Source organism: Eublepharis macularius, chromosome 10 (assembly GCF_028583425.1).
Source record: "Eublepharis macularius isolate TG4126 chromosome 10, MPM_Emac_v1.0, whole genome shotgun sequence".
NCBI classification, from domain to species: Eukaryota; Metazoa; Chordata; class Lepidosauria; order Squamata; family Eublepharidae; genus Eublepharis; species Eublepharis macularius.
This window is the reverse complement of record NC_072799.1, coordinates 64,008,832-64,032,763: the sequence shown is the minus strand read 5'-3', so window position 1 is coordinate 64,032,763 and position 23,932 is coordinate 64,008,832. Positions and strand designations below refer to the sequence as shown.

Below are 23,932 nucleotides of genomic sequence, written 5' to 3'. Positions count from 1 at the left end.
GGGGTTGCACCAAAACGGGCCCATTTTGGCGTGGATTGGGCCCATGTTTGAGCCGCTGCGGAGCGCAGGAACTCCCCACCATTGCACTTTAATGTACTTGGTTAATTTATTTTATTTTTGCTTATCATATGTTGATTTTAGAATTATTGTTCTCTTGTTTTTATTGATTTTAATTGTTGTTCACCGCCCAAAGCCCCTGAGGATGGGCAGTTTATAAATCGAAATAATAAAATAAATAAATTATTATTTGTCAGGTGCAGATGAAAAGGTGCCTCCTCAGGTTAAAACATCAGCTAGTTGGAGCAACTGATGCAGCAGAGGTCCTGAGACACCACCCGACAGGTATTGGTCAAATGACTAAAAGCAAACAAATTGAAACTGAACAAATTGAAACAAGACAGAAGTGATGCTGATTGGGAAGGCAGAAATTTTGAAAGGAATTGTGCTTCCCATTTTCAATGGGGTACAGAGCTTAGGGGTTATTCTGAATCCAATGCTGCTGCTTGAGAAACAGGTAAACGCAGCTGCAAAAAAGGCCTTTTTCCAACTCAGGCTAGCCAGGAAGATGGCCCCCTTGACCTGACTGATCTGGCCACCTGGATTCATGCCATGGTAACATTGAGACTATGCTCCTGCAATGCACTCTACACAGGTCTCCCCTCAAAATCAACTCAGAGACTCCAGCTGGTACAAGATGCTGCAGCTCAATTGTTATTCATACGGAATTTTTTAAATAGCAGTACTCTGCTGCCAATTATACATTTCCCTACTACCACTTACCCAAATATGATCCAAGACACCAACTACAGTAATACATAGAAATATGAGTTTTATTTCCAAATAAAGATCAGATGTATATTCTATCTCTAGCTCATATGCATAAAGACCAGTTACATCAGAGAATCTTATATACCTTAGCACTAATTGTTTACAAAATAAAAGATCAAAAAGGTTAAAACAAAATCTCTTCAGAATTATGTTTCCCAGAATACATGGCACTAGACAAATTTGAGTGACAGGTCAGTCAGCTCTCGCTGTAATATAAACACCTGAATGCTAGAACCGTACTTTTGTTATGAGTTTGAAAGACTTCTGAGAAGTAGCTCTCCTCAGTAGCATTTCCAAGGTTTTCAATAAACTTTGCAAAACTGAATTATCTAAGAAGGCATTTTTACTCATATAATAGGGCTGTGCTGTAAAAAAATGGCTCAGAGATCCTTTGGTAAAGGCACAGGAGCTATAGACTATACTACTGGGTACTGTGCTACTGGCTAGTTTCTATGTTATGTTAAATTACTTGTTTCAGTAATGTTCCATCTTTGTAATGAGAATTATGCTTGCTTTCAAATTTCTGCAATTCACAGCCTATTGTATTGTTTATTAAATGTCCCAGCCGTTGATTATATTGATTGACAGTATGTAATCTGCCTTGGGTCGTCGCAGTGAGAAAGGCAGACTATAATAATATACTTTTTTAAAAAAACCAAGGTAATACAAACCGATGTTGTTTCTATTTTCAAACCTCACAAGTTTCATTTGAATTCCCACCTCATCCTGCTGATCCTGTACTAGAAATTAACATTCACACAGGAAAGCAAAACTTGCTTTAGTGACAAATTCTTTCTCTTTGCTGAGACTCAGCAGCAGGTCAGCGTAATCTCAAAAGAGAAGCCCAAACGTATTTGCGCTTTGGTACCAAGGCAACGTTGCTAACAGCAACATTACCGCTGCCGCCGCCGCTCACACTAATTCCCGCCACAAACCCAGGGGCGGAACACCGAGAAGTGGCCTGGACAGGCGCCTGCGCATCGCGGAAGACCCATGCGGCGATTGGACAGAGGGGCCGCTCTGCGCACGCGCGCCTCGTTCTGGTGCGCTTGGGAGGAAGCGGGGCCGGAAGTGGCGGTGCGCGTGGTGAGGCGCCGCCGGCTAAGGGTGGCCCGGACCTGGCGGGCATGGAAGTGACCGAGCAGCTGGGGACGCTGAGCGTCGCCTGTGAGGCGGCAGGCCGCGAGGGGGGCTGCGGCATGGGGGAGGGAGACGCTTCGCTTCCCTCGGTGATGGGGCGGGGGCTGAGCGTGGCCAGTGGCGCGGCTGGCGAGGGGCTCCCTGAGGCAGGGCCTTCCGCGGCTGTTCCCGATAGAGGTGCCGTCGGTGGACAATCTCCGTCCCCAAGCCCCGGCCCCTCAGAGCTCCCCGCCCTAGACGGGTGGCCCAGCAACGGGCCTGCCTCCTCTGGTAGCTGCACGTGGCCGGGGTTTAGCCCTGTGGCGGGAGGAGAGGCGGGCTCCGGAGGAGTCGAGGAGCGGAGCCGGGGCCCTGCACAAGCAGAGGGCCCGCCCAGGTCGCTGTCGCCTCTCGAGCGCGGCTGCCCCGCGTCTTGCCTGGGCTTGCATGGAAGCCCCGACGACGGGGTGGCGAGTGAGCGGTCGACCTCTGCGGGCACGGAGAGGGAAGGAGAACGTGCAGCCCGGAGCTCCGCTGACGTTTTCGCCGTGGAGAAGCAACTGTTGGCGGACGAAGGCGGCCGCTCTTCCAGTGAGTCCGACTCTAGTTCGGATAGGTAGGTGATGATCTCCGCGAGTAACGCTTCTTGTGACCTCGAGTTAGTGCGTGGTGCCGGTAAGGGTAAGAACTTTGCCGCGAAGCCTTACTTGCGTTTGGCTGTTGGCGGAGGACATCCAGGTTGCATGTGAGCCTCTGGACCACTGGGAAGGATTCTTCATGGTTCTGGAGAGGCAGGCCAGAACGGCAATTGTTTGTTCCAACGTTTGGTAACATCTCCTGGTCATTACATTTTGCAAGTTGACAGCCAGATCTTCTTTAATTTTTTAGAAGGCTTAAGGCACGTAATGTCTGTTTTGTTTATAGTGGACTCTAAATTCAGTTAGAAGGTAATTGGATGGGTCCTGTTTTCAGTTCTTCCAAGCCTGTTGTGTGGTAATTGATTTTAGAAGATGTAGAGGGAACTTTGTTTTTTTTTGTGTTCACTTTGTTACCAGCCTTATAAAGCTGTGACGGTTGTTGTTTCTCATACAAACTAGTTAGTGCATAGCTACAGTGTGATGATGCTGAGAGTTAAATTATAAGTCACAAAGTTAAGTGTATGCTATTGAGATAACAAAGATAAATGGTTATATAGAGCACTAAAGTTAAGCACAGGACATGCATACAAATGGGCTGCTGTTGATTTTGCTCTACTTGCTCTGCTGCCACTCTGGCACCTGCAGAAGATACTGTTCAGATGAGCAAAGCTGCTGTGGCGGAGTGTAGGGATAGAGGTGCTGTTGTAGATACAAGGGGCCACGGTATGTGATAGCTAAAACCATGAATTGTCTTTAAGTATGTGACACAAGTATGATTGCTTTTTGCACGGATGCTTGAATTGTGTGATTCAAAAGTTAATGTCTAACAGCGAACATTTGGTTGTTCATGATATAGTTTTACTTTTTATGCACCTTTTATTGGATGGTTGAAGCAGAGTCGGGACGGGACTCCGGCTCCCCGCTCTTGATGGAGCGCTACTTGTGCCGGTTTCGAGAGTTAGGACCCTGGGGGTGATCCTGGATGCCTCCCTGACTACGGAGGCACAGGTTGCAGTGGCTGCCCGGTCTTCATTTTTCTCTCTAAGACAGGCCTGGCAGTTTGTTCCCTACCTATCAACCCATGACTTAACTGCAGTGATCCAAGCAACAGTCACCTCTAGATTAGACAACTGCAACTTGCTCTACACAGGGCTTCCCCTGGGCCTGATCCGGAGGCTACAGCTGGTCCAAAATGCAGCTGCTCGAGTAATTGCAAGAGTCCCAATTAGGGAACATATAACACCTATACTACGCCAGCTGCACTGATTACCAATTGAGTACTGGGTCTGGTTCAAGGTTTTGGTGTTGACCTATAAAGCCCTATGCGGATTGGGCCCAGCATATCTGCAGGACCGCCTTTCCCATATGTACTCCAGAGGATGCTTCGTTCAACAAATAAACAACTGTTGGTGATCCCTGCCCCAAGGGAGGCCCACCTGGCCTCGACCAGAGCCAGGGCCTTTTCGGTCCTGGCACCAACCTGGTGGAACTCTCTGAGAAAACCAGGGCACGGTGGGATTTACTGTCTTTCCACCGGGCCTGTAAGACAGAGATGTTCCGCCAGGCATATGGTGGAGGCTAGGTTGGGCCCCCACTGGCCGCACTAAAGATCTGTCCACCACCCTACATATGAGCCAGGGCTTGAAAACCAGTATTTTATCATCGCAATCTGAAGAGAAGCTGTATTATATAAAGTTGTTTTAATGTTTTTTGTATTTAATGTTATTTGTATACTGTTTTAATGTTTTTTGTATACTGTTTTATCGGTTTTTAACTGTATTTAAGTAAATTGAAATGTTGTACTCTGCCCTGAGCCCGCCTGGTGGGGAGGGTGGACTAAAAATCTAATATAATAAATAAATAAATTTTAGGACAAATGTGCTAAGGCTGTGCCTCAAATGCTGTTCCTTTTTGTTGCTGTTGGAAGGAATTATCCAGGGTCCACAAAAATGCAGAGACTTGATACAATTGGAAGGGGGATAATTCTTACTTCTCCTCTCTCCTTCACCCTCCTTCCTGCTGGGGAGGAGGGAAAGAGTAGATGTTAACTTCAGCATTTATTTTAATCAAAACACTGCTTCTTCCTCTTGAAGGTCATGGTTAGTGGTAAGCACCAACTTTTGATGGCCTACTAAGGGTGGCCAGAATGTGTAGACCCTGGTAATTCATTAACTAGCAAACTTTTCTTCATAAGAGGAGCCATAGTTTCTGTCTGAAGCATTCAAGGGGAATGTAAGCTGAAAAATGGTTAAAATTTCATTTTTTTAATGCAGTGATACTGATACAGACAGCTCCTCTTCTGTCTCCTCGATTTCTTCCTGTTCTCCAGTTCTGCCTGAGGACGGTGTCCAGCAAGATAAGAAAGATGAAAATTCTCCCAGTATTGGGGGGAAAAGTGAATTGTCTGAAGTAAGTATATCTGAGAACCTTCTTTGCATCAATACCATAGCGTCAAATTATGTATTAGCTTCCTAAGTTGGTGTTTACTGAGATATTTGGAGTATGTGGTCAGAGGAGTACTTAAAGGAAGGTGTATAAGTTTCTTTATAGGTGTTTACTCCAATGCTTTTTTCCCTTCATCTAATCTTGCTTCCAGTTTGAGTTTAGCGGCAGAAATAACCATTTAAAAGTGCATTGAAGAAGGGTTTTTGAAGAGGACAGTATCGGGTACAGGAAGGTGTCTCCGTTAATTCTCTAAGTATCTCTCCCCCAGCCCCCCAACTAGATTAGTATTTCAACAGAGAAGTTTAAAATGGAATTTCCCCTTAAAAGTTTTGTTTGAGAGAGTCACTGGTGACGGAAGAAACTTGATTCAGAGGAAATACGTTATGGTGGAAAGGGCCGTAAAGTCACAACTGACTTATGGCAACCCTGTAGGGCTTTTATGGCATGAGACATTCAGAGGTGGTTTGCCATTGCCTGCCTCTGCAAAGCAATCCTGGATTTCCTTGGCAGCCTCCCATTCAAGGACTAGCAGGGGAGCGCAGCTATCATATCCACCTTGAACCTTCCTGTGCGGGAAGGGTGGAATAAAAATAAAAAACAAATAAATACAAATAAATATGCCTGTTACGATCTTTACTTTCCTAGGGGTAGATTTTTCTTTTAATCTATCCCTTAACGCTCTGGGTAGTCTGCTGCCACCAGGAATATTTTATTCCAAGATATTTTTTTTTAATTTTCCCTTTGGTAATGTTCCCAAAGTGTCAGGCTCCTTCGTGGTTCTATGTGGCCCCGAGGATAGGAATGGGATATAGCAATAACAGCTACACTGGGATATAATAAAACAAAATAAACTTTTATTTAGTTAAGAAGCGTATTGGTTTCATAAAAGTAGTTCTCGGTTCTTAAAGTTACTTTGTTTACTCTCATTCACACAGATCTCTTCCAAGGCTTCACACACAGTTAGCCTCTTTCTCTAACTCAGTATTTGTCTCGCAGAAATGCTTAAAACTCCTCAGGCAGCCTACAGCTGGCCTCTCTGACTCTTATTCACAGAAATATGAAACCTGCTCAGGCAGCACACAGCTGGCCTCCCTTTCCCTGACTGAGTGTCCTTTCACAAACACGCTCAGTTCAGGTTCCACACAGGTTATATTTCTCTCATAAAACACTTCAACATATTCAGGCAGCACACAGCTAGCCTGCTTTCTTCTGACTGAAACTTTTCTCTCCCTACTGTCAGTCTCAGACTGCATTCACTCCGCCCACACTCTCAGTTATCAACCAATCAAATCACTCACTCTTCCCCCTCTCACCCCCACTCTTCACCTAGCTCAAACCAAGCATTTAAAGACACATGCACCTATTTCTTGAAATCATTACAATACCCTTGACCAAAGAATGGTATGCTCCTGTGTCTTGAATGGTTGTCCTCTTCAGGAGGGACGTACATGGAGTGGTGAGGGAGGAAGGGGACACCTGCCTAGCCAGCTGGATCAGCCAAATCAACCCTGGCAATCAGTGGGGTGACAGATGTTGCAGCCAAATCACCTTCACATCCAACCATCCAAATACTAACCAGGGCTGACTCTGCTTAGCTTCCAATATTTGAAAAGATTGGGCTTATCTGGGCCATGCAGGTCAGGGCATAGTGTGTGATGTATGCTCAAGTTCTGTGCTCACCTGTGTTGATTACTTTCAGAAGTAGAAACACCTGTAAATCTGTAACTTTATTCGATTCTGAACTTCCTATGATCACTTTAAATAGTTTTCCAGATATACTAGAACGTCTTGGGAAAGGCTTAAAATCTATTGCGGAAACTGCATCTTGAGGCCAAACTGCATATTTTGTACAAATGTGTAACAGGTGCTTAAAGATGTTTGATTGGATGTGCATAATACATTTCTTCTGAATCAAGTTCCTTCTTTCAACACTGGGAAAAAAGTGATTGGTGCATTAGTATATCCTGAAAGACACATTACACACTTACAATGGTAACTTTTCTTCTATGATACTTTCTGTGATACTAGTACTTGCGATCCTTTAAACTGAAAATAGGCAGTCATATTTGCAGCTATCCACACATACAGTTTAAAGGATCAAGGGAGAGGCAAAGGGAAAATTGATTCCAGAGATCATCTTATTCCAGAGATGATGTATGTACTTCAGGAAAATCTTCTTTTCTCCTCCATGGCATCCCAAGCTGAAGAGAAGCAAACAGACCACAACTTGCCCGTGGCTAGTTTGGAGTTATCCACCCTCCTACCTTACTCCCCCTAGGTTAGGCATGTCTACCCATAGGACTTACACTTAGTTAATATTGGGAGTGATGTGAGCAGGGAACAGCAGGTTTTAGATTTCAGTGCTGAGATTGTATGTATGCTGCACAACAACTAAAATATGAGCAGCAGTAGTAGCACGTCAGTATGAAAATAAATACATTTTGGAAATGTATCTAGGACAAGTCATTTCCTGTTGAAGATCTAACAATCCTTCTACCAGAATCTGTTGAACTAATGCCAATTGGGAATGTTTCCAGCATCATTGAAAACTTAGGTAAGCAAAGGGTGTATATCTTCTGTTTTTTTCATGATTGTCTCAATTGCACGTGTTTGCCTGGAAGTTAGTTACTGAATGTTGGGATGAGTGTATTACAATATTCATAAGACTGTGGCACCAGAGGTGTAGCACAGTTCACTGTAATGGGGTCAGTGAACTGTGTCCTAAACTCCTTTGTCTTCTGTTGTACATCCTCAGTCTTGTCTCCCGCACAGTCATCCACTTGTTTATGCTCCTGCCACTTATAAATGTTAGGTTTCTTCTGTTTTGTCTTCCAACTTCCTTGAGAATAGAATTGCATACGATGAAGTCTGACTAAAATCTTGTAATTGCTTGTCCATTTCATTCCCCAGTACACATTCATTTAAAATGCTGTTATCTTGCCTCTTATTTGTAGCTCCCAAAGCAATTTTCAGTTCATAATTTAAAACAATTAATATATGGAGTATTTCCCCCCACCCCCCAGCACACATACCCCCCAGCACACACATAGCATTTCAGGTGGTATTGTAGAATAGTATGATCCAATTTATCAATTTTAATTTAAAAAGAATGTGCCTCTGCGAGCAGGGTCTTTCTAACAAAGCCTCTCTGCTAAAATACCAACAGCGTTCTCTTCTCTTAAGATGCTTGGCTTTTTTCTTTCAGTTGCAATGCTAAAAGCACGCATGCTGAATGGAAGGAACATACGGAGGTCACACATTAGACAACTCCGCTGGGATAAACTTACATGTTAAGAGACTCTTGAGAGTTGAATAGATAAAGCTTTGTGGGATATGTGACTCAAAAAGGAATGGGAATAGATTAGGGCACATCAAATACTGGCTTTAGTGCAGAAGACACTATTTGAATGGCATAATTAGAAGCTAATTAATGCTAGCAAGAACGTGCAGTTTACCATTGGCAGAGGATGATCAAAAATGTTTCAGAGGGTGAATGTTAAAAAAAATGGCCGTTAATTGCAGTTGATGCTTTTTTAAACTATGAATAGTTTCATAGTATCAGTGCTTACTCTTCCCTGAAGGTCTTAGAACTGTAGACGGTGCTGAACAAGAATAGATGATGTCCTTAATAGGCACACAATATAGGGTTGGCTGGAAGTTCTCTTCCATATGGCAGTAAGCTATATCTTACAAAAAATATACTATATGTTAATTGGAATCCAGGCAGTCAGTGCCAGAGATGCTAGAAATTGCTGCCTGACTCTAGAAATGATTTGTTGCGCAAATTTTAAAAGTATTTGCTTTCAGGCTGTTACTGCTCTTTTTGTGGTAAATAGCTTTTCTTTATCAGCCTGATTTTCAGCAGTAATAAACCTGTGTTTGGTCTGTACCACTTAATACTGCAACTAGTGGATCACATAATATAATTTTCCTCCATAAATGGACAGTCTCTGCATATAGGAAACTAGACTGGGTGAAGAGTAGCATAGTCTTCTCTCTGACATGTTTTTTTTTCTGTGTGCAGGAATGTTGTGCTTTATGGAGGAACGGCAGCATTGCTTCATATGAGCCCCCAAATGCAGCCTGAAGTGTTAGAGCCCAGACATGGGTTTACAATTTCAGTAAGAATTAGGCCCGAGTCCTACTTTTATAAAGGCCAAAACCATGTCTTGGATCCTGTACTTTCCTTCTGTTGGCTCGGTGCAGTTCTTCAGCACTAGCCATTTTCTGCTTACGGAAGATGTTCCTTGGGTAAGTGGAACATACCTAATGCTGGAGGGTGACCTCCCCAACTGAAGACTAGTAGAAAGGAACTATTGAGTTCTGGTCATTGCCTATAATACATAGTGTTTGGGTATTTCAGAAGTGTTCATAATGTTTGGGTATTTCAGGAGCTTTTTAATATAAAAGGTTAATTAAAGCTTGCATCTGCTAAATGCAAGTTACTTCATTAAGCTTGCATGATCTGACCACTATGTAGTCTTGATTAAAAGTAGGAAAATAGTGTAAAATAGAAACATAATGTGTATAGAGGAAAATCAAAGGTCTACCAGATGCATGTGAGCCAGTGTAAATTAAAGCAGTGAGAGATAAAAATACTTTTAATACACTTAATAATCCTCCCTGAGCCTGCTTGCGGAGAGGGCGGAATATAAATACGATAAAAAATAAAATAAATTTTCTTTTGAGATGCTATTCTGCTCAGCAGTCTTATGATCAGTTAAAATAAGTGTATGTTAGCCCTGCTCAGTGTTGGTTTTCTGTATGTTTAAACTGATGGTATAAAATATAGACTTGAATGTGTATGCTAAAATCAAAGGGTATTTGAGTTAATGTCAACATGAGCAGGTAACAATAATTGTGCTTCTTTACAACTAATAACAAAAAAATTCAGGAGCAGCTTACTCCTGTGCTCTGCGTTATATCTGAAGGCTTTTTTGGGGGAAAGTTCTTATGTAGAATAGGAGTTCTGCACATTAGGCTGGGGGTGTGGGAATCATCACAGACCCTTGGTGCATTAGTGTAGCCCTGCACTGGTGGGGAAACTTAGCAAAAGGGTTTCCCCTTATATTTGCTTCAGGTTATGCCACTGCAATAGGGATGGAATCACCTGATCTAGCTGGCATACAGTTCGAATGTTTGGATATTATATTGTCTTGGATTGGATAACTTCCTTTCAGGAGATGTGTCTGTTAATGTTAGAAAAGCATGTTCTTCCTTCCTATTAAATCTTGATTGAATTACTAGGAATGTACATTTTTTATTGTAGATACTTAAAAATTATGTAACTTTGGTGTATTCTCCTTTCGATACTATGTTTACATCATATTACATGTTTGTCAGGTGCTTGATTGAAGTGTGTCAGACCAGTACATGTTAGATAGGCAATACGTTTATCATATTAGACACCATTCATTGCCTAGCTTCTCTTATAATGAATTTTCTTAATGAAGATGAAGTGGTTTTCTTGACGGTATTGACCTGAGACTTCCCAATTATACTGCCCTAGTCAGATATAAATGGAGAGCTGTGGTAATCCAGCAAGCCTTTAATAACTATTTTTGTTAAAGCTTGGTCCAGTTTATAGAAACATCAGACTTTTCTAAGTTGTATTATCAGATGTAAATGTGGAAAGTGTGCCTGGTTTACAGTGCAGTCATGTACAGTTACTCTGGTCTAAATTCATTGAAATTAATGGACTTAAGTAAGCTCAGGTGCTGCATAAGACTGCAGTGTAATGTTTTTAAATTTTTGATCGTAGGTCAAGGTATAGGGCACGTAGACTTTATTACTGTATGTTGTCTGTTATTGTTTACTATATCATGTTTATGTCATGTCAAGTTGCTTCTGTTTTGTTTCAACATTGTTTCAGCTCTATATCAGATTGTTTTCAAATTGTTCTGCAATCTATACCCTGTTATATTGTTTATTGAAAGTCCTAGCTGTTGATCGTATAAAATTACTCAGTGTAATCTGCCTTGAATCTTGGTGAGAAAGCAGACTATAAATAACAGATAAAATAAAGCTGTGTCATTGTAGATGCTTATTCTGGGTGTAATTTTTAAAAGTAAAATGTTGGGAAAGGGTGTGGACAGCCGTATGATCAGTCCAGCTGGAAAGAAAGACAAACATCTTAATACAGGACTAATGTTTCTCACAGCAGTTACACTTATAATGGTATAGTAGAAATACTGGGATTTGGGATGAGTTGCTCTTGTACATAAAAACAAGCACTGAGAATCTCATGCTACATCTATTACTATAGTTATAAATGTATATTGTTGTTTAAAGTAGTTATCCATGCTAGCATTAAATTAGTGTTTTCTTTTAAGGTAGTTTGGGAAAGTTTTTCAACTTCATAATTTTTTTAGTTATAGTTGAATCGCTGAAAGGGCTGCCTCCAGTGAATGAGGACAGTGTGCTTTTCAAAGAAGATCGTTATTCAATAGGAAAGGTGAGAATTATTTATATATGTAAGTTTAAATTATATAAGTTTGAATATTAATAACTTAAGTTTCTTCTAATTAATAACCCCTGTTTCTTCTAATAAACTTGTGTATACTTAATGTTTTTTCTTATGTACATGTGTTTATATTGTAGTTTATATTTATATTGTAGTTTGTTACTAACATAGAACAAACTGAGTTCTGTTGAAGAGACAGGTTGACAACCACATCTACGGAATGTTGTAAACACTTCTTTGGGTGTGCTAAAGCTAGTGTGGCAACAATATTCACTGCCATTAGTTTTTTCTTCAACTACAACAATTATTTTATTATTTACTTCAATTGTATTCCACTTTTCTCTCCAATGGGAATGTTCTCCCCTCTTCCATTTTATCCTCACAATCACCCTGTGAGAGTGGTTGACTGGCCCTGGGTCACCCAACAAGTTTACATGTTAGGTTGGGGTTGGAATTTAGGCCTCCCACACCCTAGTCCTAACCACGATAAAATGCTGGCTAATTCTATATTGCCCTTATATTTTTGCAGTATTATTGTAATAAACATAATTTCCATATAAAGCTTAAATTGTTTATTGTTTGAATATAACATTTAAGCCCAGGGGCTGACCACAAGGTCTGCAAGCCACATATAATTTGTGTTTTCCTAATCAAATATTTCAGTTGTATTTATTGCTGTTGGGACATAAAATTAACTGGTTTGGATACAGCTAGCTTTTACATTGCTAAAAAAGGGAAGAGGTAATCCAGATTGACTATCAAAAGGGCAATGCTAGGGATCATGGGACTTGTATGGACAAAATCCATGAAGGAGAGGGCTGTATAAAGGAAGTTGATTGAAAACACTGGCTATATCCAACATAATATAACAAACTAACAATAGCAAACAAATTTTAAAAGTAAATCAAAATGCTAGATCACATTATGCTCTATTTAGGGCACCAGAGAGTTTACCATATAGTTTTCTAGAAATTTTTCAGATCTTAATATTTTTGAATTTCCTACATTAAGGGCCAGACTAGAAGTACCCAGTCAGTGCATGCTGACACAGCCGCATAACCCCCTGACCTTAGCTGTCTACCATTGATACATAGAACATGGCACCCTTCGTAATAAGCAAGATCGTTGCATGAATGGAAATTCCCCTGGAATAAATGTATAGATGGGAGTTCAAGTCCTCTCCTGCAACCATATTCCCTTTGCCAGGCTTATATTATAAGGTGAGAAAGCTGGTTACTTCAGCTACAGCGCCCTCATGACTTTGTAATTCACTCAGCAGAGGAAGTTCTGGTAGAATGCCAGACAACACTTCCTCACAAGGGTTTGCATACGGGGGTGGGAATAGGGTTCCAGGTGCTGCGGATTTGCCCCCTCATCCACTGATCGCCTAGCGATTGGTGGGAGGGGGCAAGCTCCTGGAGAAGTGACGTCATCATGCTGGCTCTGGGACGCACGCGCACGTGCAAAGATCTCATGCCCAGCACAAGGTAAGTGCCAGGGACTTAACTTGTGACGGGAGATGAGGGGTACCTGGCAACCCTAGGTGGGAACCTCAGTAGCATCCAGCTGTTTATGAGGCAAGTGGGAGATGCCACTAGAACAGCAACAAGATGATGTGCAGTTGCACAGTATGAGAAGCGTTCCCACTATTTTGCAGTAGTCTACTGGGAATGAGTACCCATGTGTAATGATTTAACTGTAAACCTTTGCCTTTGGAGTTTTAGTTCTTCTCTCCTCCTACTTCAGTTAGCTTAAACTTCTACCTCAGGAGGCTCCTGGCCCCAATCAACACTCCTTTTATTTCTACTCTCACAAAGCTTCAAGTGTTCTCTACTTTACCCAAGATCTTACTTAAGGAATACTTCCCTTCTGCATTTGTGTGACCAGTTTATTTCTGCCTCCCTCAAAAGGTTTTGCTACCAGCAAAGGCTTTCTTCCCTTAGACTTCCTTGTTATAACTTGTAATATAGGAAGGCTTTTTATAGATGGTAGTCTGACAGAATGGTCAGCATGTGAGTGTGGTTGTGAGGGGAAAAAAGAACTTTGTTGCTTAAACAAAAGTAGAATTTATTTATAAAAACGTAAGTGTAATGGTTGCAGAGTTTTGATTGGTTTCAGAATAATTCTTAAGATTGGTGATTTCAGAAGTAATTGTATCTTCTTGAAGATACGGTCACAGACCCAGAATAATTTTTCCACACAGGTCTTGGCTAACAGAATAAACTCTCTTCTCATCCACACAGACATGGATTCACACACCTTTCCACACTGGTTGCCTGACCTAAATAGAACAATCTCAGATATATACACACAGGTTGCCTGACTCAGGCTCACATAGTATGTCTTTTTTAGGGATACACACAGACTAGCTCTCTCAAGCACCACAGTTTTCACTGAACTTGGCAGAATGAATACTTTCTCTCAGGAACACAAAGACTCTCTCGGCTCCATACGGTTTGCCTGACTCAACTGGAATAACCTCTCTGAGATATACAAAAGCTGTCTGAAAATCTCTTCATCAGCACTGATTAAAAACTGCAGTTCGTGCTGTCTCCTAGGATACAGTTACCATCTAATCAGATCACGCTCCATTCACCCATCCAGCCCCCCTTCAACTTTCCTCAGAGGCCTATATTTAAACTCACAGCAACAGTTACTAAAAAAACAAAAAAACCCCTACACGGGTAAGCAGAAATAAAATCAAAATTAAATACATTTCATGAAAAACATTATACCATGTCACACAGTAGTTGTGGGCTTGGATCCTACCTTTTGCCCAGCATCCTGCTGATCACTGCTGAAATGGAAGGAGGTAGAACAGAAATAACATCTCACACAAAGACTGTAAAGAAAAACAGTTCCATAGGAAAGCGCAGTTACAGCATTGCTAGAGTCTGTCTACCAGTCCATGCCATTCCAGAGTTTATTACAATTTGAATGATAAACATTACCAAAAACACATAAAAATAATACATACATTAATATTAGTGGTGATAATATCATTAAAATATTAGATCAGCTGTTTCCTTGTTGAACACACCAGTGCACAGAATCTTAACACCTTAAGGGTAGTTTCATTAAAATGGTTAACAAGAAGGAAGGTATAAAATTCATTGGGTCTGCCTTGATATATGGATATAATTGGGGTGCTGTAAATTTTCTGAATGTCCTTATAGAATAAACAATGTAAAAGGACATGTTCAGTTTTTTCTATCATGCCAAAGTGACAGGGCAGAGATGGGATATGTGCACATCTCCCTTCAAGAAGGGCAGATGGCAGTACATTGACAGGCCAAAAAAAAAAGGTCTGTGGTGTTTAGGAAGTTGTAGTGTGTAAAGGTAGTTTGGCGGAACAAATTTTTGCCACAGTTCCCGACCGCTGGATCACGGGCCTGTGATCTATTGACTTGAAGGGCTGTATGTGTATGTTTAATGTTTTGGCTCCCAAATACCCAAGATGCAGTATGGCTTGTGGAGAGAAACTATAGAGTTGTAATTTCACCTCAACTGCTCTCACCGATCCTGAGCTATAGTTGTCTAAGAGAATTAATTAAATTAGACTGCAGGGGGGGGGGGAGTTTAACTTGAGCCAGAAACATCTAGCCTGGAACAGCCCGATCTCTACTCTGAGAAGGGCATTGAATATGCAATGAGGCACCCCAAATTAGGATCCGAGGAATTTGGAATGAATTGCTTCTAGTTTATTCCTACCAGTCAGTCCCAGAGGTTCTGCACAGCAGGGGAGTTTTACACCTTGTGGTGAGCTCCTGGAGGTGAGCTGCCCTTGTTAATTATCTGCCTCATATGCCTGCAGTCACCAGTCCCTTGCTGCATTCATGGATTCCTCTTTCATTTATCCCAGCAAACCTCGTATTTGGTCCATCAACCCCTGCCCCCAGAGTACAGGCTGATTAGATGCTAACTAGGGGTATGTATCCCCTTGCAGGGACAAGCATTAGATCAGCCAACCACTCACTGAGTCCCAAGGTGCTTGATCCATGCATCTATTGAACAACATCAGGCATTCGGTCAGCACGTCAGGTGAATTGGGTTCCAGCAAGGCTCCTGTGCTTTCGCAAAGGACACTGAACGACTGAAAAAATACAAATCGAGCTGTCCGTATCACTGCATGTGCCTGTGAGAAGGAAACTATCCTGGTCAAATAGTCTGCTAAACATCTTGCAATGGTGCTAGTTAGAAGAAGGCAGTTCATTACCCAACAGCAGATCAGCTAGAAGCACACTGGTTTCTGCAGCTATTTCTCAGTTTTCAGGCTTAACAGAAATCTGGCTTTGCACTATCAGGTCCATCCCCCTTATTTTACTTTCTCTAAACTTGAATAGCTTTTCTAAAAATGCTTCATTTCAATAATAGATGTTGTAACTGAGTGTAGTTGGTTAGCAAATGCATGGTAACTCATGCCTTTGTATTTGAAATTTGTATATTCTCGGTTGTGCTCCAGTTTTCAAAATGTGCTTGGCTGGTGTGTAACTCTGCTTGTTTGGGTAAATAAAATAGTATTTTGAGAAGTCAAAAGAATGCTTCTTACCTTCATTTTCATAACCAGAGCAAACAAGAGAGAACTATTTTCCTGGTAGTGTCTTGTTTCTGGTGCTACATCACTCTATTATAAAACTGATGTAGCATATTATAAATATGCTGCATCACACTATTATAAAACTTTGCTTGGTTCTCTCTCAGGTACCCACAGTGGAATTATTCTGAGTGCTGTTTGTGCCAATGAATACAGGAGCATGAAGCCATAGCTAAAGCCTGATCCAGATGTATGTGTGCATAGAGGTCATGATCGTAATGTTTCTAGCACCCAGGGGCAGATATATAGTGCTGTTGCTGAGATTAGCCTGCTCTTTTCCCTGGAATTGCATGCTTGTAAAGACCTTCCCCTGGCAAATTGTGCCATATCATTTATATGATTGTGCAGTATTTCATTCCTTGTGAACTGTGTGGCAACAGGAACATAGCTGAACCCCCTCACTTCCTATATTATATATGTAATGCACCCTGTATGGTGTAATGAAGAAGATTTAGGTGACGAACATCCAAATTGATTGCAAGTATGCCTCTGGTTTGGGATGAAGGCAATTTACATAGTCTCACAAATCTCTGTACAACGAATGTAGTCTTGCTGTTATAGCTTCTCTAATGAAATTGTAATTCTTCTCTATAAAAGTCACCTTCCCAGGAACATTGAGTATATCTGCCAACTTGTGTGAAAAAAGACTAAATTATATTATGTAAAATACAGTAGACAAGTTGTCTTTTCGAGATTGTTGAAACTCTCACCTCTTTCTTGTAGGTGTTTGAGGTATTTGGCCCTGTGTCACACCCTTTTTATGCACTACAGTTTAAGAATCCTGAGCACATTGAAACAAAAGGTATTAAAATACATGATGCTGTATATTTCGCACCATCGGTTGAAAGCTTCACTCAGTATATATTTCCAGAAAAAATAAAACAGTAAGTCTTGGTTCTTATGTTTATGTCTAAAAGATTTCCTTCTCTGAACAAATTTAGAACTCTTGTTACTTAAACTGCTGTTCTTGGCTATTAGTTTGAATGTGGATGCAGTGCCCATGTGTGGAAAATGCACGCAGGACCATTAAACGCCCCCTCTCCCCTTTTCCTACTGCATACACGTTCTAGCCTGCACATGTAATGGTGGCTCAGGCACTTAAGTTTTTTGTGTATGAAGCCAGATACGAGTGGAGTAGGGGTGAATCAGAACTCTTCTCGAGTCTTACAGGAACCCTCTGCTTGCAATCTTTGGGCCCCCCCTCACACAGGATCAGTCCTCTGAAAATTTCAATTACTGTTTGACTTATGACAAGAATATGTTTATTACTGGCTTATTATCAATGTTTAACAGTGTTCAGGATGTAGACACATGTTTTGATCAGGCTGAAGATTCAGTGTCTGCCTAAAAGACAGAGTTTTTAAAAAAAGAATTAATACATATAACAGAAAGATCAGATTGAATTGTATTTCTTTTCAGCAGTTGTTGTGTTCTTTAAATTGACCATACAACACCATGTTTCACTTTGATAAATGTAATACCTTCAAAATACCTTGGTTTAGCAAGCATGTTATGTTTCACACTTCTGAAAAGCTGCATCGTATATCTTAGGTGTGTAAAAAAAAAACCCTGATGCTATCTATTGAATTTATTTTGGATCTGTTCTGCTCTGCCCTATATAAGCTAAAGTATGGTTTATTGGAAATAAGCATCTACATACTTTTAAAAAAGCAACTAAATTTCTTGCTCATTTGAACTCCAAGTCTTATCTGTAGTCCTTAACGTGGACTGTTTTGACCTGTACCAGGGTATAAAAAGGTTTCAGGCATTATAGTTTGAATATGCTACATCACTCCTATGGGACCACTGTTACATAATTATATTTACCATCTCTATAGTATTTGAAGTGCTTCATATGCTACAAAGGTTCTGTAAGGATGGTCAATATTAAGATCCCAGTATTTCAGATTTGAGGCTTAAGCAGAGGGAACAATGGCTTGCTTCTGGCCATCTAGTGAATTTGAAATGAGATGAGATTTAAGTTAGTGACTTGTAGTTCACATTCTTGGCCACAGTGTTCCACATAAATCTTTTTCCAGTAATGAGAGAGTGTCTCATAGAGAATGATCTTGTAGAAATTAACATCATTCTTTCTTCACAACTGTGAGAGGGAATCCCTTCCTAGGAATTAGGCAAGGGCATGTAAAAGTCGCTTAATTCTTTCACTTCTGCATACTCACTGAAATTTGTGTCTTTCTTACGTACGCCCTTTGCCAGTTGCAACTTTACAAGCATAGTGAAGTAGTGTTTTTTGCCACAGTATGCTTTTGAGTAGTATGCAGTCCATGGAAGTGATACCGTTGTAGGAAACTACAAAGTGCTGTTGTGTTACTCTGGCTGCATCTGTTTTGCACATTGTGGTCAGCCTTTCCCAAGACTACTGAACTATAGCAATTAGTAGAGATCATTAATACCTGGTATGGCTCTGCTGTAGTGCCTGTTTTTGCATAATCTTCTAGGGATAAAGGATCTGATGCATCATGGAAAAACGATGAAGAGCCCCCGCCTGAGGCAAGTGTATTCTTTCTGTACTGTTTTTTCACTTGAATGTCTGGTTCCAATTTAAGAAGCGCACGTAACAAACTCTGTAAGTTGGAACCAACCCACTCTTCTGCTCATAAGAAGATGGGGTCCTATCTGATCACCAAAAAGCATTATGATCCGGTTCATGGGGCCTGTATGTAAAAAAGCCATGAGAAATGAGGGCTGTAGTAAGCAGGGGAATTGGGTGAAATGGAGTGAAAAAAACGATTAGATCCAATCGATAAAAGTTATTTCCCTCATATAAAAACTTATTGGGTTGGGTCTAGTGGCATAGCTCATACGAGGAGTTGGTAGAGTAAATCTTTCCCCATGCTCCCTAAACAGCTTGCTGTTCATTTCAAAAATCCTCTTAGAGTGTTCGGAAACCTTGTAAACAAACTGTGCTGCAATGCAAAGGGCTGCAGTGAGGAGGGAGAATGGGTAAAATCACCCGACCCTCCAACATCTTGTATTAACGTGGGCAATTTTTCCTCATTCCAGGCACTTAATTGATATTTCTTGTTGATAGCCAATAAAATAATTCATTTGGAATCATGAGGGGGTCACTTTCTAAAGCACAGTTTTTTTGACTTGAGTATTTTGATCTAGGCTTTAGATTTTAGTGATGATGAAAAAGAGAAAGTGGCAAAACAGCAGAAGAAATCTCAAAACCTAAGAAGAAAGAAGTTTAAATCACAAGATGAATCTAGTAAGTAAAATGCTATTAGTGAAGTTTACTACTGAACCCTTGTACCAAACTAGAGTAAAAGGTGAATGCTCTAAATTTTAATTATTTACACTGATATTTGAATATCAGTATAATTAATTGTAATTTTTACCACTTAATGCTACTTTTTTATGATGTCCTTTCAGACAATATTGTTTCAACTATGGAATAGAAAGGCTGGAATTCAGGCTGGTGGGGGGCGATCCCTCATCTCCAGCTATGCACTGTTGTCATAAGTAGTTATTGAACTGTATGTACTGTGCTAAAAACTCTCAGATTTTGGATATAACAGTGGAAAGAAGAAATAAGGGCATGAAAGTGATTGTGAGATACAAAGAATAAAGATGAGGAAGTGGTGATTAGGAAAAAGCAGCAATTAAAATGAATTATATGTGATCTTCACAAGTTGGAAATCATCCTGGGATATCCACATTTCCATTCTTAAGTGAACAGTGGTGACTTTTACTTTACAGAAGCCAAAAGTTACTTTAACTTCCACAGTTGTATGCTGGGATATCATAAGGATAAGAATGTTTGCAGTGTGCCGGTCAAGTTAATAAATATAAAAGCCTTAGCTAAATTCAGTGAGAATGTGAACTTTAGCTTTCTAGAATATTTGTGTATCTTCCTTTGTCGTTGAATAGCAGCTGCTGACCATCCTTCTATTTAGTTTTTATTTAAAAAATTTGCATTTCTATAAGGTCTTCATTGGTAGGCACTTAAATGATTGAACGTAGCTCACATACTTTCATGTCAGTTGTTAAGCTCAAAAAAGTTTCAGCAGTACTGATTTTCAAAACCTTAGTACCTTTCCCATTATCTTAAGAACACAGACTGAGATACTGGTTAAATTTAGACCTGAAACCATCATTATAGAGGGATGGAGTTTTGGTGGCACTTTCCAAAAAAGTGTTGCATTTCATAGAAACTGTACACAAAGCAAGATACCAGGGGAAGCCAAGGAAGTGCCTTACCTCAGTTTTTCAAGGTAATTGTCACAACCCCTAATCCTGGCCCTTCTTTTGTTTGTGGTAAAAAAGAGATATAAAATAACTGGAGAGTTATGCACCACCTCACCACCCACACCTTCCCTGTATTTAATTATCAGTCCTCTTTAAGTGTGTAAGATGAAGTGGGTTTGTTTACTCGGTTTGTCTACTTTGACACATGCACAGGATTCTTTTATCCTGTCCACAGGAGCACATCACATATAAATCTAGACCCCCTTTCCTTGGACAGCATTCTCCTATTGCAGTAATACTGAGCACTCGTGTGCTTGCTTTGAGTTTCTGGGCAGGGGTTGGACTAGCCTGCCTGCAACCTGTAGATTTTGTACTTCTAATATACTTGTTTTTAAACCTTCAGTGCAGTCACACATACACAAGAGATTCACATTCACGAGATGAAAATATGATGGCAATACCCTTCAACTACTCATAGTTGCCTGTCATCATGTCTTTTCTGGACCAGGCACAGTCTTCGAGGATATGCCATCATTATCATACAATTCTCCCTACTGATCCCTCACAAGGTTTTATTGAGTTGCCTTGTCTGTGGAGTTGCCCTGTTAAGTGGTTTGTTCCATCTGTCTCTAGGGCTGCAAGCTGAAAATGTTGAAGAGGAAAGTATGGGGAATTTCAGGAATTAATTAGGCATCACACATTGTACTTTTGGGATAATGTCCATTATGGGTCAACGAGTTGACTGATTGGGCAGAAATTGAAGGTTTATGATTTAAAACACTAAGTTTTCCAGGATTTGTTAGAGATGAAATGCTTTTTCCACACAGATGAGAACCATCAAACGTCCTATTAACTGAATTTCTTTCCTTTGGTAGATGACAATGGAATTCATTATCAGCCCAGGAGACATTATCCCTCCAATTATTCAAGTGAATCTCTTAAGGGAGAACTAAATCCATGCTTTTCAAGGGGTAGATTTCCAGTTCATCCACATGCCTACAGACAGCACGTAAAACCTCTACAGCGTTACTGTTCTGACTATATGGAGTTTCAGAAGCCTTCCGCTTTCCGTCAGCATCAGAATATGGGGAGACCTGGAAGGCAGCAGCATTCCTTTCCTTCTCCGTCATTTGGAACAGTTAGTAATGCGGCAAATCCCTTTCCACCTTCATCTCCAACTTGGAGGTGGCCTCATGGTTGTATTCAGAACACATATGATCCTTTGTTGTCATTGCTATCACTCCCGCCTCCGCCGCCACCGCCACCAGCTGCTCCTCCTAACAATACAAATCTTGTTTAGGCTGTGCTCTGACTTTCAGTGAGCTGAAAATTTAAGACTTCTCTATACACTGTATTGCATTTTCTTTTAAGTATCTTGAGCGGTTCAATTAAGTATGAAAATACAAACAGATTCAAAGAATTTTTAGGAAATCAAAGGCCTCGAATAGATGGCATTTCTTTAACCTAATAGCTGACAAGTATGTTTAATAATGGGTTAGACTGATGAAGTAGCTAAATCCAATTAAAATAATTTAGCTTTAAACATCTTTCTTTCTTGTACCTGTTTAAATTGTGTTATTGGAAACTTTATTTTTGTAACAAATCTGTACATTTTTATATTGCAGACATTCTAAAAAATGTGTATAATGCACCATTGTGGGGTTGTATTCTTGGGTAAAAATTATCCCACAGGAGTCAATAAATGTTGAAATTCTACATGTATTGTCATTTCAAGATTTTCTTTTGAAAATGATTGCCAGTTTATAAAAATAGTAAGTGTAGTTCAGCCAAAGTGAACCTTTTTTTGGGGGGGGGGTCACATTGAGTTCATTGGGTACCTAATTGTTACACATTTTGAAGTGATAGGACTTAACAGTGCCTAATTCAATACTCAAAGTATACTGCAAAATTGCAAAATTAGTCTTTTACTTTTTTTATAGCGCTGGAGAGATTTAGTTGAATCTTCTAAACTTATTTAAAGATTTAACATTCTTGAAGATCTTCAAAGATGAATAAGATCATCTTAATCAAAATTAGCATCTTATTAGTAACATGGAAGTTAAAGGAGTAGTATAGCTTGAATTTCTTTCTGAATATGATAGGGAAAATGTGGCTTTGATTTTTAAGAGAGCTCACAGAAGAAAGCTGTTTTTTTTTCAGCCTTAAGGTTTTCCACTTCAGACTCTAATGTAGATATGTAAGACTTAAGTGCCTTAGTAGGGTAAGGTGAGAAACGGTATAATATGAAAAGCTGTATGTGAAATTTACAGTTGGAACACATTTTGGTTTCAAGTTGTGTGGCCAAGAGGTTTAACTAAAATGTAAAAGAATTTCTGTATCTTATTTGTTGCTTTTTTAAAAAAAAGTTAAAACATTGTTACACCATTAATGGGTTTTCTTAAAAAGTTATCATAACTTACAATGGATAATATTCTCTGTGTTGAGTTAGATTTATTTTCATATTGTTAATTGATTATTAAAACCTGTAAAAATTGATGCTCCATATACTTTTTAATCTTTTCCCTTAGTGTAATAGCCCTGTAGGCCATTCACTCTTTGTATGAGCAACACTGCTTCAACCTATATGAAAATACAGATTGAGAATACCGTTCATTTACCAAAGCGTTCACCCACATGATAAGTGCATTAAAAACATTTCAGCAGAACCTAAAACTTTCATGTAGAATCAATATGGAGGTTTTCTAAAAATGTTTGAGTAACCATCTGTTCTGGTGATCTTTATCTTTTCTCACTTTTTTCCCTGCTAGAATGTGATTTCTTTTATTTCTTGCTTAAGTACAGCATGGGAAGACTTGATCTTCCTGTTTTGATGCTGCAGTGATTGGGAAACCCTGCCACCGTTCCTCTAATGCAATATGCTGAACACTATTGTTAGAAAAAGCAAGAGTTGCTGGACTTTGTGTCTAGAACACCTAAAAGTCTGCATGGATACATCACATAGGGGAGATCAATATGTGCTTGCTTCATTTATATTCTACCTTTCTACCCAATGGGGACACAAAGCTGCTGGGATCATTCTCTTCCATTTTATCCTCAGAACAAGCTGGAGAGTTGTGTGTATCAGGCCAAACCTTGTCCAGCAAACTTCCTAGTCTGACCCTGTAACCATTATACCACACTGTAAGACACTATGGAATTATGAGAATCTTACCTATCCATATTTAAAAGAAGAGTAAGTTGCCAGAACTCATGGGGAAAAAGTATGAGCGTTTCAATAAGAAATTGTATAAAAACACGTCTGAGGCTTTCTGTAACCTTATGATGGGTCACAAGTATGTCTGTTTCCACCACAGTGTTTTTGTCTGTCCTCCCACATTTCATTAAGACATTTGTCTGTAGATCACTACCTCAGTTGAAATGAAGGGATCTGTCATTTGCCTGAGTGGCTGCAAGTATGGCCCTAGACCAAGTCAGTTTCTTGCCAGTGTGCATTTATGTGTTACTGTGTGATAACTTGGTTGACTTGAGAGCTTGTTGAGCAGCCGTATAGGCTGTGTCCACATGGTTGGATCCAAGGTCTCCAAAACAGAGCTGGCTTGTGGAAGATCTTTCCTGCCTCCCTGCAACCAGCCCTCTTTAAAGCTAACTCAGGTGAGAGTCCAATAACCCTCT

General features: G+C 40.2%; 1 protein-coding gene across 1 annotated transcript; it reads left to right on the top strand.

The window, feature by feature from the left end:
• Positions 1 to 1,900: 1,900 nt before the first annotated feature.
• On the top strand, positions 1,901 to 22,795 carry NAF1 (nuclear assembly factor 1 ribonucleoprotein). The gene is made up of 8 exons (XM_054989551.1): positions 1,901 to 2,563; positions 4,859 to 4,994; positions 7,488 to 7,584; positions 11,402 to 11,484; positions 16,811 to 16,971; positions 18,547 to 18,598; positions 19,220 to 19,319; positions 21,175 to 22,795. The coding sequence occupies exons 1-8, from the start codon at positions 1,956 to 1,958 to the stop codon at positions 21,597 to 21,599; spliced, it is 1,662 nt and encodes a 553-aa protein (XP_054845526.1). The 5' UTR covers positions 1,901 to 1,955; the 3' UTR covers positions 21,600 to 22,795.
• The last annotated feature ends 1,137 nt before the right edge of the window (positions 22,796 to 23,932 follow it).